This window comes from Sinocyclocheilus anshuiensis, unplaced genomic scaffold (assembly GCF_001515605.1).
Source record: "Sinocyclocheilus anshuiensis isolate Anshui unplaced genomic scaffold, SAMN03320099.WGS_v1.1 scaffold1319, whole genome shotgun sequence".
Taxonomy (NCBI): Eukaryota; Metazoa; Chordata; class Actinopteri; order Cypriniformes; family Cyprinidae; genus Sinocyclocheilus; species Sinocyclocheilus anshuiensis.
Window position 1 is genome coordinate 9,696 of NW_015539910.1, and position 17,510 is coordinate 27,205.

Below are 17,510 nucleotides of genomic sequence, written 5' to 3' on the forward strand. Positions count from 1 at the left end.
GGGTCACCATACTTGGCCACATGTCACTTCACTTCAATATTAAGATTTGTAATTGTTCATGCACATTTGTTTTTATTTTTTGCATTTCGATTACCTTTAGCATCATCTATAGCTTGCTTAAAGTTTATTTATAAAAACACTAATAATTTTAAATCACTATTGAATGTGGCTTTTAGCAAGTCTCAAAATGAATATGCATTTTCATACTGTATATTATAATGTTGTGATGCCTAAAAAGTTTTTTTAAACAAAATAGTGTATGATTGTAAAATCAGACATTTATTTTTATCATCTATAACAGAAAAATAATTATAGGCTTTTCTATATTGGCCAGATTTCAATATTGGTGCATCCCTAGTATGAATTTCATATACATATGATATATTCATGCTCTCAAAACACAGACAAGGAACTGCATTAACAAAACCACACCTCACTACTGTTCATCAAACAATAAAAACCACAAGTCTGTCTTCTCTTCAAGAAGTCCATCTCTAATTGGACAGCTCATGTCCAAACACTGTCCAATCAGCGTAGACTGTCCTCATTTAGGACACCATACATTATATTCTGAATCATCTTGTGGATTAATTCAGCTCCACAGAAATGATCTATCTATGCAATTCTGATACAAGTACTCCACTGGTCCTCAGCAAAAATCCACCTTAATTAGCCATATTCACTAGATGGTGGCCCTCTAACCAGATTGTAGTAGCCAGCCAAGGCGCCCAGATCTACATAGAGGGATCCTTTTTTCTTCGAGTGCCCAGAATCCTCAGTGTACAAGGAAGAATCTGAAAATAGAAGAGTAAAGGGTCTCAAGCATGCAATTAAGTGAATTTGACATGGTATGATGTGTGTGTGTGTGTGTGTGTGTGTGTGTGTGTTGTGTGACGTACCTTGGGTGCTGTCTGAAAGCTGACTGTGCTGTCGCAGCAGTGGGTGTGTGATACAAGTACTCCACTGGTCCTCAGCAAAAATCCACCTTAATTAGCCATATTCACTAGATGGTGGCCCTCTAACCAGATTGTAGTAGCCAGCCAAGGCGCCCAGATCTACATAGAGGGATCCTTTTTTCTTCGAGTGCCCAGAATCCTCAGTGTACAAGGAAGAATCTGAAAATAGAAGAGTAAAGGGTCTCAAGCATGCAATTAAGTGAATTTGGCATGGTATGATGTGTGTGTGTGTGTGTGTGTGTGTTGTGTGACGTACCTTGGGTGCTGTCTGAAAGCTGACTGTGCTGTCGCAGCAGTGGATGTGTGCCTTCCTCCAGTGCAGAATCCAGACTCCAACAGCGCGGCTGGTCTTCCCGAGAAGGATGGAGGGCCTCCTCGTTTAGTAATTCTGTGGCAGAGCTCCTCCGTGCAGGGACCCTATCGAGTGCATGCTCCAGGAGCCTCCGCATCGCGGGGCTACAGCTTTCAGGTATGTCCTCCAGAGGAGGAGCCTGTTTGTGGATCTGCAAACAGAGATTGTGAAAATCAATGGCGGCACAGGTGCATTCACAAGCAGCCACATGCAAAGAGACACTGTACATGAATTTACATTCATTTACATGAAAAGGAACTGTAGTGTGTGAAAAGGGAACTGAAACCAGTTGGGCTGAAGTACAAATGTTGAACACAAAAATAATTTTTTATAGAGCCAGCTGTCTGTTTCCATTACATGGGCAACTCTTAAATTTAAACATGCAAACTAATCTGCAACACAGGGGAAGCTTAAACTGCTGATATTCGTTTTTTTGTTTTGATTTAGATCTTGTGATCCTTTGCTTTATAGTGTCTAAAACAAACAACAACAACAAAACTTGATATAAAAATATGTTTAGAGAATGATTACAAAATTAGCATCCTTTGCTATATAGCAGTTTAAAGAGAAAAAAAGAAAAGGAAAAATAATAAAGAGAAACATTTAAAGAAAAAATATTATACAAAATTGTTATTATTATTACAATTATACAGAATTAGCATCCTTTCCTTTACAGAAGTTTAAACGGAAAAAGAAAACCTAAAAGAGAAAAAAAAAACTAATTTAAAAAGGCTATAAATAATATTATATGCGATTATTAATAATTATTAAAATGGTACAGAAGTACCATAATTTTCAGTGGTTTAAATAAAACAAATAAATAAAAACTAAATGAGCAAAAAAAACTTAATTAATTAAATAAATAAATAAATTATACAGACTTATTATAATTGTTATTATTAAAATTATACAGAATCAGCATGAGACATGCTGTGCTAATAGAGGCCCTTATGTCATGAAGTTATGACATCAGCCTGCATGGCATTATGTGTTTTGCTCTGTGGTTAATGTATATAGTCAGTTTCAGGTTTTGCCACGTTCAGGGACTCCCCCTATACTGTTGCAGTAAATTACATACAAACAAAATACAATTAAAAGAGCAAGCAGTTCAATGAATTTTGATCATATCGTATAAGCACACTCACTATGTAAAGGTATGAGGGGTAGGCTGTTCTGGGATATCTCCTAACCCATGGAGGGCTTCCACTCAGCATGTGTATGATTGTGGTTCCCAGACTGTAGATGTCAGTCTTGGTGTTGTGTCCTCGACATAAAACCAACTCTGGACTCATATACATCTGTACAGAAAAAAAAACAATAAGCTCAGAATTCACATATGCAGAGGCTTTCAACAGAATTTGCAGCAACTTGATTTTATTCAGTTTTGTGCAATGAAGACTGGACTGGACTGGCTGCTTTCTACTGTTCAGTCACTCTGAATAATATAAATATGAAAAACAACTTCTGATGTAATAGGCAAATATGAAAAACAACTTCTGATGTAATAGGCAAATGATCTAGTGAACATCTAGTGAGCTGCTCAACTAGGGTTGTGCCGATAGACGATAGTATCGTGTATCGACGATAGCAGATGTCTTTGTCGATAGTACAAACGATATTAGGCTCATTCTCCTATTAATGTATTATTAATAATAATTATTATTATTATTATTAGGCGGCCCATTATAATTCGGCTATTATTATCAAATTGCCCCGCTTTTTCATTCAGCACTGTATTTCACACACACACACACGCACATGAAGGAGTCTCCAACCACAAACGCAGACACATATCGTCTGCTGATATAAGGTATTTCGTTGCACTTTAACAAGTAATATAAACAGCCTATATATGTGCACTATTTTTACCGAGCCCTCAACTGAGTTTAATGCCACAGTTATGTTAGAACCATAGGTTAGAACGCATCTCATTCTTGTTTCTGTGGTGGTGCATTGGGCTCATCATGGGGCGTGCGGTCCGGAGCGCTGTATGACTGATGTAGGCTATCTGTTTAATTTAAATTTACTCCAAATATATTAACTTACCTGTTTTAAATACTTTATATTTAACGTGTTCGTTTATGTCCAATATTTAGTGTTAAACTGTTGGTCTTTAAAATAAATCTACTTTTGATTTTCACCACTGACTGATTTTGCAGACCAGACTGATAGCTTCCTAGCGTCGATGCGGCAAACTTGTCACAGGACGCGCGGTGCTAGCGATGTATGACTGTTGTGTCCGAATATATATGAACAAGCTGTTTTAAATATTTTTGTATTTAACATGTTAGTTTATCAGTATGTTTGAAAGTATATTATTTAGATTCGTGGTGCTTCCATAGGCTCCCTCTCTCTTGCGGTTTAAAACACCAAATTGTTATGAAATAGCCTATGACAAGTACAGAGAGTCTCTCTCTTGAACCCACCCACCCATGCACGATAATATCATCTATCGGCAATCTCACGGACTGGCGATATGACGATTTGAAAAATGACCATATCGCCCAACACTACTGCTCACCGTACTACCATACAGTAAACAACTTTATTTTTCTTTGCGGGGAATCTTCAGTGCTGGTCAACAAGGCATGCTGGACTTTCCAAGTGGGGCAAAATGTCAACACTGAGGCAGCTAATGTGCATGTGTCCTTTTGGGCCTTTCCCAGAGTTTGCTAGGGAACAGAATGTCAGCTAAGAGGGGGGGAGTGTGTCTGTGTGCGCACGTGCCTTCTGGCTTTTCAGATCTCCTTTCAGAATCACCATTTAAATATTTAAAAAAATGTACACACCATAAGACAATGCATATTTATGACTTTCTAAAGCACATCTGCCATCAGCACAAACAGGAACTGACAAATTCCGCATTGTATCTCAATATAGACTAAACAAATTTTTAGTCACAACACAGTGGCTGACCAAATATGGAAAAATTTAAGTGTGCAAAGTGACCTCAAACATACTCACCTCAGTGCCACGTAAGTCCCGAGGAACATATACATCATCCTTCATCTGTACTGTAAGCCCAAAGTCCACCAGCACGGCTTTTGCGGACATCAGCACAATATTACTGGCTGCAAGGACAAAAATGAAATTTAGGTAAGCTAAAAAAAAAAACAACAACATTCAGAAGTGTGTAGTAATATTTGAGAAGTTACAGTAACTTCTGCAAAATATAGGTTGTTCAGTTCTTGTTTGTGCTGCATAGCGAGACTATTGCAGCAAGGTGTTGTTTTCCGGAAGCGGAGTAAGGTCATTACTCATGGGGTGGCTTGAATAGTTGATGAACAGATCATCAGAAGTCTCAAAACCCCCTTTTCTTGCTTTCCCTCCATATTTCACACTGCTTGAAATAACATGTTTCCTCTCCAAGCCAAATGTCAAAAAGCCAGTCCTCAAAACCACAAAGCACACTACTATGATTGGTCACTCATTTCACGTTACTCTCTCAGTCTTACTGAAATTTGAAAACACTAGATGGGTTGCCCTTGAAAGTAATACATTTGTGTAATCACGTCTGTCTCTTCCTGCTCTCGCTCTCCTGACTGGAAATTCCAGCCGCTTGAGAAGTCATGAGCTGCAGCGCTGATTGGCTCCTGCGTATGACTAAACAGCAGCAGAATGTTGTTGGCCACAACCCTACCATATTAAATTATGTTGTGTTCCTCATCTTTGATGGGCATAAACTAAAAACACTTCTCTAGCCTGTGGCCGATTCTCTGTCAATCATTTAACATCGCTGCTTCCTCTTGATGGCCTCATTTTAAGTTCCGTCAAATAAGCGAAATACCTTCCTTGACCACACAGTCATTATCTGATTTACCTACAGAGCACCTCTGTTGCATTTAGGGGGGAAATAACAGTGGTTGGGTGTGTCTGTGGTTTGCAAAGAAAAAAGCACTGAACTGCTTTTGACCCTTCTTTTGAAATGTGTTTTGAACATTCAGTTCAGAGCAGCTGAGGTAAAGTGGTCATAAACAATTAGTTTGGCAGGAAACTGCAGAGATATTTCAGAAAAAAAATCCTTTATGATGCAATCCAAAGCTCTTACGTTTGATGTCGTGGTGTATGATCTTGTGAGAGTGCAAGTACTCCAGGCCTCGCAGAACCTGCTGAGAGACCCAAATGATCTCAAACTCTCTCATTGGACCACAGCTATCCAGCTTCTCCAGAACTGAGCCCCCTTCACCAGCTTCCATGAACAAATGCACCGTCCGCTCCCACATCAATGCCCCATACAGCTCTGCTATGTTCTCGTGACGGAACCGGGCTTGGATTTCCACGTCTGCAGGCTTGAAATGTTCCACAGGAATCTGGAGAGAAAGTACACCTAACTTATAAATTTCAGACATTTTGGAAGTGCACCAAAAATGAGCTTGCTCATTATACTTATATGCATAGATGCTATTTAAGCATTCATATATGCAAATAATTTGAAAAGAAAGACTAAATGCAGATGGCTTAGAGAAGGTAGAACCAACACTGTAAAATATGTGCATTCTGCCTATCTATGATCTGCACATTTCCCCATATACTTTCACAATATTAATTACTAGAATCACACTGCCACACTGATTTCCAAAGTACTGAATTATTAGTAGTTAAGAATTAATATATACACCAGGCTTATTATATATTTTTCTGTTTTGGTTGTTTATTATATTCATGCCCACTTGAACGATTAACAGTATTTCCAAAATCTACCAACATCTCTGTCAATGGATAATGCACATTTTTTTAGCAAATTTAAAATTTATATTTATAATTATATACAGTAGGCTCGTAATGATGATTGACAGGACTGAATGATTTGGCTCCTTCCTAACCTACGTTTGGAACTTCATCATGCGTCTCCAAGAAACACACATGGACCGGCGTTTCTGAATGAATCCCTGCTTTTGAAAGAAACTGTTACATGAATTATGTAATGACTCACTCATTAAGACAGTTGCTTGTTAACCTCCCAAATGAATTCGGTTCAAATTTCTGGTTCATTTTTGGTTCAAAAATCGGTTAATTTGATGATTCAATGACTCACAAAGTCACCAAGTTATGCTGTATCAAACTACAGTTATATTACTCGATTATACTGGACATTGACCACCTTTATCACTAAGTATTTGATCAAAACGTTAGGCCACAATGACATGGTAAATATTTTTGTACAAGTCAGCAACAACCTGTTAAATTGACCACAAGTCTGAAATGTCTTCTCCCTCTAGACATCTGCTCTCAGCCACACAGTTGAGACACTGTCTCTTTGGGCTGCATGTTTCCACGGGGGCGTTCCTGTCAGCTTCCTGTGTGCGTTAGAGCCATTCTCAGTTTCTGTTCAAACACTGCATGCTGCACGCTGACCCTCTAAACATTTTAAGGGAATTGGGTTATTTCCCAAAAGTGCTCTTCCTCATTTCAAAATATTCTCTTATTGCTGCTACAGTTTCTACAAGAAGCGTTTCTCTTTTCAGAGCCATTATTTTTCCACTGTACATAAAGCCTTGTGGCCTCACATGGTCTGGTGCATAAGATCATCACGAGAATAAATCATGCAGTATCACATGTCTTCTGTCTTGTATTTTCATGTGAAAAGTATATGTTTGTGACTGACTGACAATGACTGACTTCATGTTTAAAATCCTTCTTTTTCTGCTTATTAAATTGTTTTCAACATAGTACTTTGAACAAGCTGTGTTTTCGCTTCAGAACACAGATTCCCAGAAGGAAAGGCATGTCCATTATAACCTCCTAGTGGAGTGAAAACAACTACCTTTGCCAAAAAAGAAAAAAGTTGAGATTCCTGAAAAATAACATTCTCTGGATTCCCGGACTTACTAGTTTGCATGCCATTCTCTTCCGAGTTTTGGTGTCCTGAGCCAGATGGACCTTCCCAAATGAGCCTTTGGGAACGTGTCCAGGGCCTTGGGGCTTGTAGGTTAGTTTCCAAGGAAACAGAAGGACGTCCAAGTCAATGCGATAATGCCCCTCCTTAATGACCATGTCTGTCTTCAGGAACAAATCAGGGTGTTCATGAGAGTAAGGCTATGACAACTTGTAACCTTTACTTATCATATGAGTTGCTTTGATTGAGCCAACAATCTCACAGTTTAAACAATTCATTCACTTACATAATGCTTTAATACTGAACTGTACATTGCAACTGTTACTGTATATGTTATGCATCTGTTATGTCATCAAAATAACCACCTATAGAGCTTACCTTGTTTAGCAGAACCCCCATTTCTTCACCCACCTCCAATAGAGAGGAGGACGGGGTGTTTGAAACCATATTTACAAAGTCCAGGAGGTCGGATGCAGTCCCGTAACGGACCTTTCCAGGATTTTGCACATGTGAGATTAAATCCTGTGGCGTCTCCACAATCTCATCCATGTCTTCTTGCGAGAAACTTTCTTCAAATGAAACTCCTGCTTCCACCTCCTCGCCAACACAGTAGAAATTCTCTGCCTCTTGGATGAAGTCTTCAATGTTCATGTGAGCGAGAAGCAGTTCTATACCAGCATTTTCATTCTCGTACTCCATCCTTGATTGAATCCTACAACAGAATGTTTGATCATTAGAAACAGAACATTAACTAAAGTAATTTAGTGCATGCATACATTTGTTTTGCACGCATATGTATGTTCACGGTGTGGTCAGGCAGATTTCCTGATGTGCTTGCTTGCTCTATTTTGCCTGCAAATGAGGGGTGGTTTTCAGAGGTGGGAAACTCCAAGATGGGCTTTCTTCTTCAAAACAAATGGCAGCTAAAACTTTTACATTGAAACTTGAAGATCTTTTCAAGGTCCTTAAGCACAAACTCACTGTCTGTTTTGACAGACCCCCAATTTAAATACACACACAATGCTGAAATAATCTGACAACCACATCTTCTATAGGCTACTTCATGTGGAATCATTAAGTAATAATAAAAGCATGTATAGCAGCAACAACAACAATTTATCATTACTGATAAAAAAAATAAATTTAGAAACACTGTCTAGAAATAGGCAGCCGCAACACTGCCAATAACCAACCTGATTGACCTGCTGTGTACATTTTAAACTATAAAAGCAATAGCTGCTCGAAATGTATAAAAAACTATATAATATCCATGAAATCCCAGTCGTTTGCTTACCTTTCGGTCAGTGTGATCACAGCAGGGCACATGCCCACTGATTGTCCATAGTTCCCACTGAGGCTCTCAGACTGACGTGCGCAGATAAGATGAACATGAGCTGCGCCTACGTCAACCGCGGTTTCGTTTTCTCTTTTCAATGAGAGGTATTTTCTCATTGGGAGGTCACGTATCTGCTTTAATTTTGCCACAGTCCCCTATCAGAATGTTCCGTGGAATAAAAAGATGTCATTCGCTTTCATCTTCATGATACGCAAGAGGAAAAAGTTGTTCGTTCTTGCGATAGCAAAGAAAAGCATAAACTAGTATGAACCGGTATAAAGGAAGACCCACACGTTTGTGCTCTTTCTATGATATACAGTATGAGGTGAAAAACTTTATTGGTTATAAATTAGTGAAGTCCGCTGACCTAGCACAATGCCGTTTTGTTAATTCCTGTGACATGTTATGATAGGCAAGAAACTAACATCACAATTTTTACACTTGCAGAAAAGATCACTATACGAGTCAGTGAACGAATCTTTTGAGTCACGGGAATGAATTTTCCTGATAGCACATGACGGAGATCGTCTATTTGACATCTGCATTTACATTAGGGTGACCATACGTGCCATTTTCCCAGGACGCGTCCTTGCCAGGATTTCTATATTGCCTAAAATATCTAGGTTTTGGCTTTGTTTGCGTGTGCAGACCGATCGGTGTATGACATCAAAATACCATACAGACGGTTATGCTTTCAAAATGCTCTCGAGGTATTTTGATGTCATACATCGATTGGTCTGCACACGCAAACAAAGCCAAAACCTAGATATTTTAGGCAATATAGAAATCCTGGCCAGGACGCGTCCTGGGAAAATGGCACGTATGGTCACCCTACTCAACTGGCGTGACGATCATAACATGTAAACCTGCAGAAAAAGTCACTAAACGAATCAGCGAGCAAATTCAAAGTATTCGGAAATGGGTCAACATCTCCAACACTATTTTCAAGTAGGTATTTTGAAATTTGGTGATCTCCAGCCTGGCCTTTTCGGGTTTTTCCAAATGCGAAACGCAGCACTGCAGGTCGCTCACTTCGAGTCGGAGGCGGTTTGGCAACAGTAGTGATGTCCGGTTCGCGAACGAATTGTTCGATTTAACCGGTTCTTCTTAGTGATTTATTTTTTATTTTTTCCTTTCTTTCCCTTCTGTATTTCTTTCTTCCAAATTTATGCACACTCCACACTCCAGATCAGTAGGTGGCGGTAATGCACCTCTTTCGTTGGTTTGCCAAACCGCCATAAAACACCAGAAGAAGAAGAAGAAGAAGCACTGCAGGTCTGTTCACAGCCACCGTAGAGCCAATGTGTACGCACGCGCCCGTCTCAAATCAGCAATGGCGGCCTCCTTTGGCGTTTGTAGGTTACGTTTCAGAGCTTTAGGGGGGCTTGATAAATGTTGTCTTGGACTGGAACCTCAAACGCAAGTAAGATTCACTTCGACTACATCAGCAATCAAAGCCCAGACAGAGAACAAGACAGCGAAAGCCGGTAACTAACATTGTTTTACTGTAGTACTGTAAGCATGACATTTACCAAGTGATTTCAATTAAGTAATAGCAATGACAGCTGTAAAAAAATAAAAATAAAAATCATAAAAAAAGCTATCATTTTATTTTAAAAATAAATACCAAGTTGTTGTCTCATGGTGAAAATCGTGATGGAAATAACAAGTGCATTACATGTCCAATAACTCTTTCCTCTTTCCTCTTGCTCCACTTTCGTTTTATTCACGAAAGCCAAGGAGAGTAAAACATTTCAAACAATCCAAGAGGAGAGACGAGAAAAAGCTGAAAGGTCTGTTTTGATCAGCTGTCCGCCTAAGATAAACGAAAAGAAGTTTTTAGATTACCTGTCTAAACATGGGACAATCAACAAGCATTTCTTCTACAATAGCTACGTAAGTGTTGCAGAACTATAAGTTACAAATAGGAATAGTGACAAATTTAATATCTAGAAATCTTGTGATGCTTGATCACAAAGATCTGAGACTGACAGAACTGTTGTGCGTATAATGTGTTCATCTTTCTGTAGGGAGCAAATGCAGTAGTTGAATTCTCCAGCAGAGAGAGCATTGCCTCATTGAAGGAGAGCACTAATATACCAGCTGTTGAACATGAAGCTTCAGTGCCTTTCAAATCTCGTCTGCTGTCATTAAAATGGCCAGGCAGTCAGTCGAGCAATCATCCCATGCTCAAGTTCAAAGAGCAGTCCCCTCCATCCTTCAATGAAATCACTCAGCTGCTCTCGGAAAAGGACAGTGTAAGTCCTCTCTGGGTGATATGTTCATTTTTTTTAAACAAAGACATATGATGTGGCTAATGGAAAAGGATACAAATTGGAATGGGAGATGCGTTTAGCAGTTCCTTTTTATGTCTGCTGGTTGGAGCTTCAAATATGTATCTTGTCTTCACGTTTCTTCTACAGATAGATGAACAACTGCAGTGTCTGACAGAGACCTTGCAGCTCACAGAAGAGAACATCAGTCTGCGCTTCCTTGTTTGTTCTCTGCTTCGAGACATAGCTGGAGCATATTTCCCAGAATGCATTATCAGGCCTTTTGGCTCCTCTGTCAACAGCTTTGGCAAACTGGGCTGTGATGTTGACATGATTCTGGACCTTAATGGCATCTATGCAACAAGCCAGAAAAAGGTCAGTGCTGTGGACTACTTAAGTAGATTGAATCTAAATAGGATAGTTTACACAAAATTCTATCTTTTATTCATCCTTGTGTCATTGCAAACCTGAATGACTTGGAACATGAAGATATTTTGAAGAATATTTGAATAGTTCATTGCAAAAACAGATAACTCAGTTTTTAAAGGGGTCATAGGATGCTACATGCACTTTTACAAGTTGTTTGAACTGAAATGTGTGTTGGCAGTGTGTGTACACAACCACCCTATAATGATAAAAATCCACCCAGTGTTTTTTTTTTAAATCTGGTTAAATGTTTTCCCCTTTCTCAAATCGAGCCGATCTCAGATGCCTGTCTGTGTGATGTCACACAGACAGGCCCCTCCCACGATAGTTTGATTGACAGTAGCGTTTCAGCACAGACTGGACTGGTGTCTTACCTCAGACCCGCCCTGAGTGAGCTGTCATCAGTCCGCCATTGTTTCACCGCTGGAGCAGATGTAGGCAAGAATGACTCCTAAGCGATTGAGGTGTTCTGTTTTTGGATGTAATAATGAACAGCAGTCGTCATTTACTCCCGACATCTGAGCCGCTGAACTCGCAGTGGATTACATTTGTTTCTGAAGGGAATGCGCCCCTGATCTACATAAATGCGTCTATGTTCACGCGAATTATTCATGATTTATCTACAGAAGAAGTGAGTATAATGTTTTGTAATGAATCTTTGCAAATCGCCTTTCCTAATAATGTGCTAATTAGCAAGATTCACGATCAATGCGGCTAAAGTAAACAGTCTCTCTGAGAGCAGCTCGGAAGAGAGGGGCATTTTAACCAAACTATGTTACAGACTTTTCATTAAGACCCCAAAAAATTATATCAACTTGTGGAAAATGGGCATCCTATGACCACTTTAACAATTTTCAAAAATCATGTTTTTTCATTGTGCATTCCAATTAATCTCAATCAAACTGCAGTTGGGTTATTTTGGTTAAGTAAAATAGCAAAAAAATACAGCTAACTAACACAATAAAGCACAATAAAACAAGTTATGTTTTTTGCAAATAAATTCTTCATTTGTAACCAATCAGTTTTGATTTCCATTGTGTGGACAAAAACCACTGAGACATTTAACAAAATATCTTCTGTTTTGTTCTGCAGAAGAAAGTCAGTCATATAGTTGAAGGAATTATTGTAGTTTTAGTTTTGGAATCACATAATATTCATTGCTGGGTGAAATGTCCTTTTAAGTACTCTATTAGTATGAAGAGTGAAAATCTAATTTATTGTTGTTTTTGCCTAGTTATTGATATAATTTTTTTTATTAGTAGATATTTGAAATACAACTTTTATAGTGCAATTTTTTTTGTCTGTTTTTGGAGGTTAATAGCTGTCATTGTATTGAAGATGCATTTAAAAAATATTACAATTAAATGACTAAATAATCCAACTTCAGTGTTCTGGTCAGTTCTTAAGGATTATGTCCACAGTTAAAAATATACATTACTTTTCTACAATTAAGGTTAGAACAATAGCAGTTATATTTTTCAAGTTTATTGATTATACAGTAATGTTTTAAACGGCTCTGGACTGTCTCTGGAGTACCAGCTGAAGAGAGGAGCATCAGAGCGGGCTGTGACCCAGAGTATCCTCTCAGTCATTGGGAAATGTGTAGACCAGTTCGGCCCTGGATGTGTGGGAGTCCAGAACATTCTTCAAGCTCGATGTCCTCTTGTCCGCTTTGCTCACCAACCCTCTGGCTTTCAGTGTGATCTCACTGCCAATAACAGGTAATGTCAGCTGAATGACGTATGACTTAATTAGTCATTTTTAAACTGCATCTTAAAATAAGACTTTGCAAGCTGAGAATGTAAGCAATAGTTAATCTCTGTAAGTCCCATAGAAGGGCTTTTAAAGTATTGTTATGTGGGCTTTAAGGGCTGCCAGTTTTATTTTCTCACTCTCATTTACACTTCCTCAAAACAAAGGTCACTCTTATGCTTCCTTTTTGAACGTGACAAATTAATAATGCAAAAGAAACCTGCTCAGCAGTTTTTGTTGCACTGGGACCCCTCATGGGGCAAGCTGTGGGTTAGAGAGGGGTATTCCCAGATGTGTACGGTGTACACTATATGTGCATAATGAGAGAAACATACCTTAGTTTGCCCTTGATGGATTTCTGGTGGAGGATGTATGAACACAGGAGTAAAAAGACATGAAATTAATTTAATTAATATTATTGAAGTTTGTTCTAGTTTTTTTTTTTTTTTTTCTTTCTGATGGACAGGTCCGGGATGATTTGCATATTTACTAATAATATACAGTATGTTTATACATAATTAATAGCAAAACAGATTTGGTCTGCTTTTTTGACAGTTTCCTGGTATGTGATTGTTTCTTATTTACTTATTTAGATATTTATGTACTTATTTATATATATGTATATGCTTTATTTGAATTGCTTATTTTGGTATGACTTAATTGTTTAAATATGAAATTACTATAGATATATATAAGATACTATTTAAACTGAACTGAGCTGGATGATGACATCACTGAATTCAATGATGAACTGCCTTTAACTCAAAAATGAGTGTTTACTATTGTCATTTTGCATTATTGACACACTATTTTCCTAATTAATGCTGTTCAGTTGCTTGGACACAATCTGTATTGTTAAAAGCGCTATATAAATAAAGGTGACTTGACTTGACTTGAAATGACAGTCATTTAAAAGTACTGTGCGCCCCTAGTGGCACCAGATTGAATATCAAAAAAATTATTTCCAATTTTTTTTTAAACTGGTTTTCCAAATATTCTTCAGTTTTTTTTATCAAACTGGTAATCCCGTCCTAAACCCAGGTACATGTCTTGTTTTATTTTACGTTGTCATGTGTGCAGGGTGGCGATGAAGAGTTCAGAACTGCTGTTTCTCTACGGCCAGCAGGACCCTCGTGTTCGGCATCTGGTGTTCAGTGTGCGGTGCTGGGCTCGGGCTCATAGTATCACAAGCAGTATTCCAGGAGCATGGATCACCAACTTCTCTTTAACGGTCATGGTAGTGTTCTTTCTACAACAGAGGAATCCTCCCATACTGCCCACACTGGACCGACTGAAGGAGCTGGCAGGTATACAAAATTGTCCTTTACAGCCATGCTTTTCTGCAGTTTCTTGTCTATTGTACTACACTGCCATATAAAGGCAAAGGACAGTAACTACACATTTGGTCAAAACTGAGTTATGACTGAAACAGGATCTCTTAGATTATGTTCTGTCCTGTGACAGATGAGTTTGACTCAGAAATCAAAGTGTGAAAATTAATATTGAAAGAAGAAAAAAAAAAACAGACCTCAATTAAAAAAATCAAAAAGCAATTTTTTTCTCGGCTCCAGTGTTGCTTTTAAAAATAAATAGCACAACCATTTACAAGAGTGATAATAATAAATGTTTTTGAGTATCAAATCAACATATTAGAATGGTTTCTGAACAATAATGTGACGCTAAAAACTAGAGTAATGGCTGCTAAAAATTCAGCTTTTCCTTTATGTAAATAAATTACATTCTAAAATATATTAAAATATCAACCATTGATTTTAAATAATATTTCAAAATAGTACAGTTTTTATTTTTTCTGTTTTTGATCAAATAAATGCAACCTTGGTAAGCATAAAAGACTACTTGTTTCAAACACATTAAAACAACTTACAGACCCCAAAATTTAGAACGATAATGTAGAAAGAGCCCATCATATAAATAAGTCATAAAACACCCTTTGCATGTCTAAATAAATTTTCTATATGGCTTGGATTATTTGCTTTTAACTAACATTTAATTTTACAAGTCAAATTGCCCTGTTATAAAACCTTGTAAATTATTTTCCATAGCTTCATAACTCGTAGCCGTGAGTTATTAATTGAAGCATTTATTCAATAAATACTAATACAATTATTATAAATGCTATCAAATTCCTATTTCAGTTTTTTACACTAAAGTCAGATATTTAGAAATAATAAACATACATTTCCTGCCTGCCTAATGTGCTGCAAAATAAGGCTTTTGAATGGGATCGTGCATTTTTTGTTTCTGTTTAATTTCAAAATGTATAAACTGTGTGTGTGTGTGTGTGTGTGTGTGTGTTAAATACATGAGACACTGAAGGCTTTTGAATGGGATCATGCATTTTTTGTTTCTGTTTAATTTCAAAATGTATAAACTGTGTGTGTGTGTGTGTGTGTGTGTGTTAAATACATGAGACACTGCTGTCTCATCATCTGTAACTCCAGTAAAGTATAGTGGCTCAGGATACGTCACTGTATTTCTCTCCTCTGAGCTGATATTCTACACACACACAGTCGTTTTCTTGTCTGCCAGGGTCAAGGACAGTGATGCCACAATAGTGATACAGAATCCATTTCTATATGGAAGGTCACTTACATTATATTCATGTTTTGTGTGTGTGCACTTTCCAGGACCATCAGATAAGTGTGACATTGAGGGTAATGACTGCACTATTGTCAGTGACCTTAGCAAGATTACACTGCAGCAGAACACAGGCACATTAGGTGAGTGGAGCTCATGGATTGTTTTCATAATTTACACAAACTTAATGAAAGGTTCTACCTTTTCACCTTTGGGCAGATGGCTCGTTTCTGTAATGCTTTTGGTTATGCATTCCATTTTTACTGAGTGTTAATGAGTGTTAATGCCGTTTATTTTCAGTTGTTAAAATTATTTAATCCACAGAGAAACTGTTGCAGGAATTCTTCGAGTTTTATGGCAATTTTCCCTTCAACAAGGGATCAATATCCCATCGATCAATATCAGGAAGGTGAGTCATCCAACAAGGACACGTGCATCCATGCGCAAACTCCCAGAGGACACTGCTGACGTCTTAGCAGACCCTCCACAAATGCCCACCAGAGGGCAGTGTATATCTAGTCAATTCAAAGAAAGTGTCTGGGTCTGCAGTGGACACAGATATACAGTTGCAATCAAATGTATTCAACCCCCTTGACATTCTGCTGCCATAAACAAAAGATTATGAAAACAATTCAACCAAAGCATATGTAAACTATTATAGAAAGTTAGCCCATACCTAATGTTTTCAGATCACTGATAATCTTTGGTTTTCATGTTGCTTCAGTAGATTTGGATGTATGCTTTGGGATGGTTGCCCTGCTGGAAAGTCCAGTGATCATCAGGTTCAGTCTATGCATCAAAGGCATCACAGTCTTTGCCAAAATTACCTGATACTTCAAAGAATCCATGATATTCTTCATGCAGTCAACAAGTTTTCCACTTCCTGTAGCAGTAAAGCACCCCTATAACAAGACTGGCCCAACTCTATGTTTGACCATGGGGATGCTGTTCTTCTGCTCATAAGCCTTGCCTGCTTGCCTACATACCACTGATACATGGGTCCAAAAAGATCAAGTTTGGTTCCATCCATACATCATTCTTCCAGAACTTCACAGGTCCACCTAAATGAATTTGATCATATTCAAGTCAGCCTTTTATGATATATTACTAAACTCTCCGGGGCTTGAATCATTTTTATTGCAGCTGAGACCACTAGAGAAAATGCTTTTATTTTGTGTTTTTCTAATTTAAAGGGATAGTTCACCCCAAAATTAAAATTCTGTCATTAATTATTAACCCTCATGTCGTTCCAAACCCGTAAGACCTTCATTCATCTTCAGAACGCAAATTAAGATATTTTTGATGAAATCCGAAAGCTTTCTGACCCTCCATAGAAAGCAACGCAACTGACGTGTTCAAGGCCCAGAAACGTAGTTTAGGACATCGTGAAAATAGTCCATATGACATCAATGGTTCACTCTAGTGAACGTGCGTCAAAGACCAGCACAGAAGAGAAGAAATTGTTGAATAAAGTAGTTAATTTTGTTTTCTTTGTGCACAAAAGTATTCTCGTAGCTTCATAAAATGACGGTTGAACCACTGATGTCACATGGACTATTTTTACGATGTCCTTTCTACCTTTCTGAACCTTGAACGTGGTAGTTGCGTTCAAGGTCTTACGGGTTTGGAACGGCATGAGGGTGAGAAATTAATGACAGTATTTTAATTTTTGGGTGAAATATCCCTTTAATTCTTTTTGTTGTTGTTTTTGTACATTGAATTAGCAGTATAACAAATTGAGTAAAGATGCTGATGCAATTGATGTGTTAATACTGTGTGTTTAAGTGTCTGAGGGCATAAATATCCTGCTTTATCTCTCTTTCACCAGGGAAAGGAGCAGACCAAACCGGAAACGACAGCTTTGTATATCCAGAATCCATTTGAAACCACTCTAAACATTAGCAAGAATGTGAATGCAACACAGCTAGACCGTTTCGTGGCACTTTGTCGAGAAAGTGCTTGGCTTCTCCAGCAGAAGGAA

At 38.1% G+C, this 17,510-nt stretch overlaps 2 protein-coding genes across 3 annotated transcripts; one reads left to right on the forward strand and one right to left on the reverse strand.

The window, feature by feature from the left end:
• Positions 1 to 295: 295 nt before the first annotated feature.
• On the reverse strand, positions 296 to 8,678 carry LOC107686375 (mitogen-activated protein kinase kinase kinase 8-like). 2 transcript variants are annotated; one of them, XM_016483343.1, is made up of 9 exons: positions 8,439 to 8,678; positions 7,523 to 7,856; positions 7,138 to 7,308; positions 5,357 to 5,618; positions 4,273 to 4,379; positions 2,454 to 2,606; positions 1,213 to 1,459; positions 986 to 1,115; positions 296 to 664 (listed from the first exon to the last, which is right to left on the reverse strand). In XM_016483343.1, the coding sequence occupies exons 1-8, from the start codon at positions 8,594 to 8,596 to the stop codon at positions 991 to 993; spliced, it is 1,557 nt and encodes a 518-aa protein (XP_016338829.1). In that variant the 5' UTR covers positions 8,597 to 8,678; the 3' UTR covers positions 296 to 664; positions 986 to 990. The 2 variants fall into 2 exon arrangements, with proteins under 2 accessions (XP_016338829.1, XP_016338828.1); XM_016483342.1 differs by lacking the exon at positions 296 to 664 and having other exon boundaries at positions 964 to 1,115.
• A 720-nt stretch (positions 8,679 to 9,398) lies between these two features.
• LOC107686374 (poly(A) RNA polymerase, mitochondrial-like) lies at positions 9,399 to 17,510 on the forward strand. The gene is made up of 10 exons (XM_016483341.1): positions 9,399 to 9,402; positions 9,677 to 9,967; positions 10,216 to 10,376; positions 10,511 to 10,738; positions 10,904 to 11,128; positions 12,692 to 12,900; positions 14,012 to 14,238; positions 15,580 to 15,672; positions 15,854 to 15,938; positions 17,358 to 17,510. Exons 1-10 carry the CDS (start codon positions 9,399 to 9,401, stop codon positions 17,422 to 17,424), a joined length of 1,590 nt encoding a protein of 529 aa, XP_016338827.1. The 3' UTR covers positions 17,425 to 17,510.

Bases quoted from the DNA above. Each gene is read 5' to 3' on its own strand.
- LOC107686374 (XM_016483341.1), top strand. The intron at 9,968-10,215 runs GTAACTAACATT...TATTCACGAAAG, and splicing joins GAACAAGACAGCGAAAGCCG to CCAAGGAGAGTAAAACATTT. The intron at 11,129-12,691 runs GTCAGTGCTGTG...AATGTTTTAAAC, and splicing joins ATGCAACAAGCCAGAAAAAG to GGCTCTGGACTGTCTCTGGA.
- LOC107686375 (XM_016483343.1), bottom strand. From the start codon at position 8,596: ATGAGAAAATACCTCTCATTGAAAAGAGAAAACGAAACCGCGGTTGAC. The intron at 7,857-8,438 runs GTAAGCAAACGA...ATTCTGTTGTAG, and splicing joins GTGATCACACTGACCGAAAG to GATTCAATCAAGGATGGAGT. The intron at 1,460-2,453 runs GTGAGTGTGCTT...CTCTGTTTGCAG, and splicing joins ACCCCTCATACCTTTACATA to ATCCACAAACAGGCTCCTCC.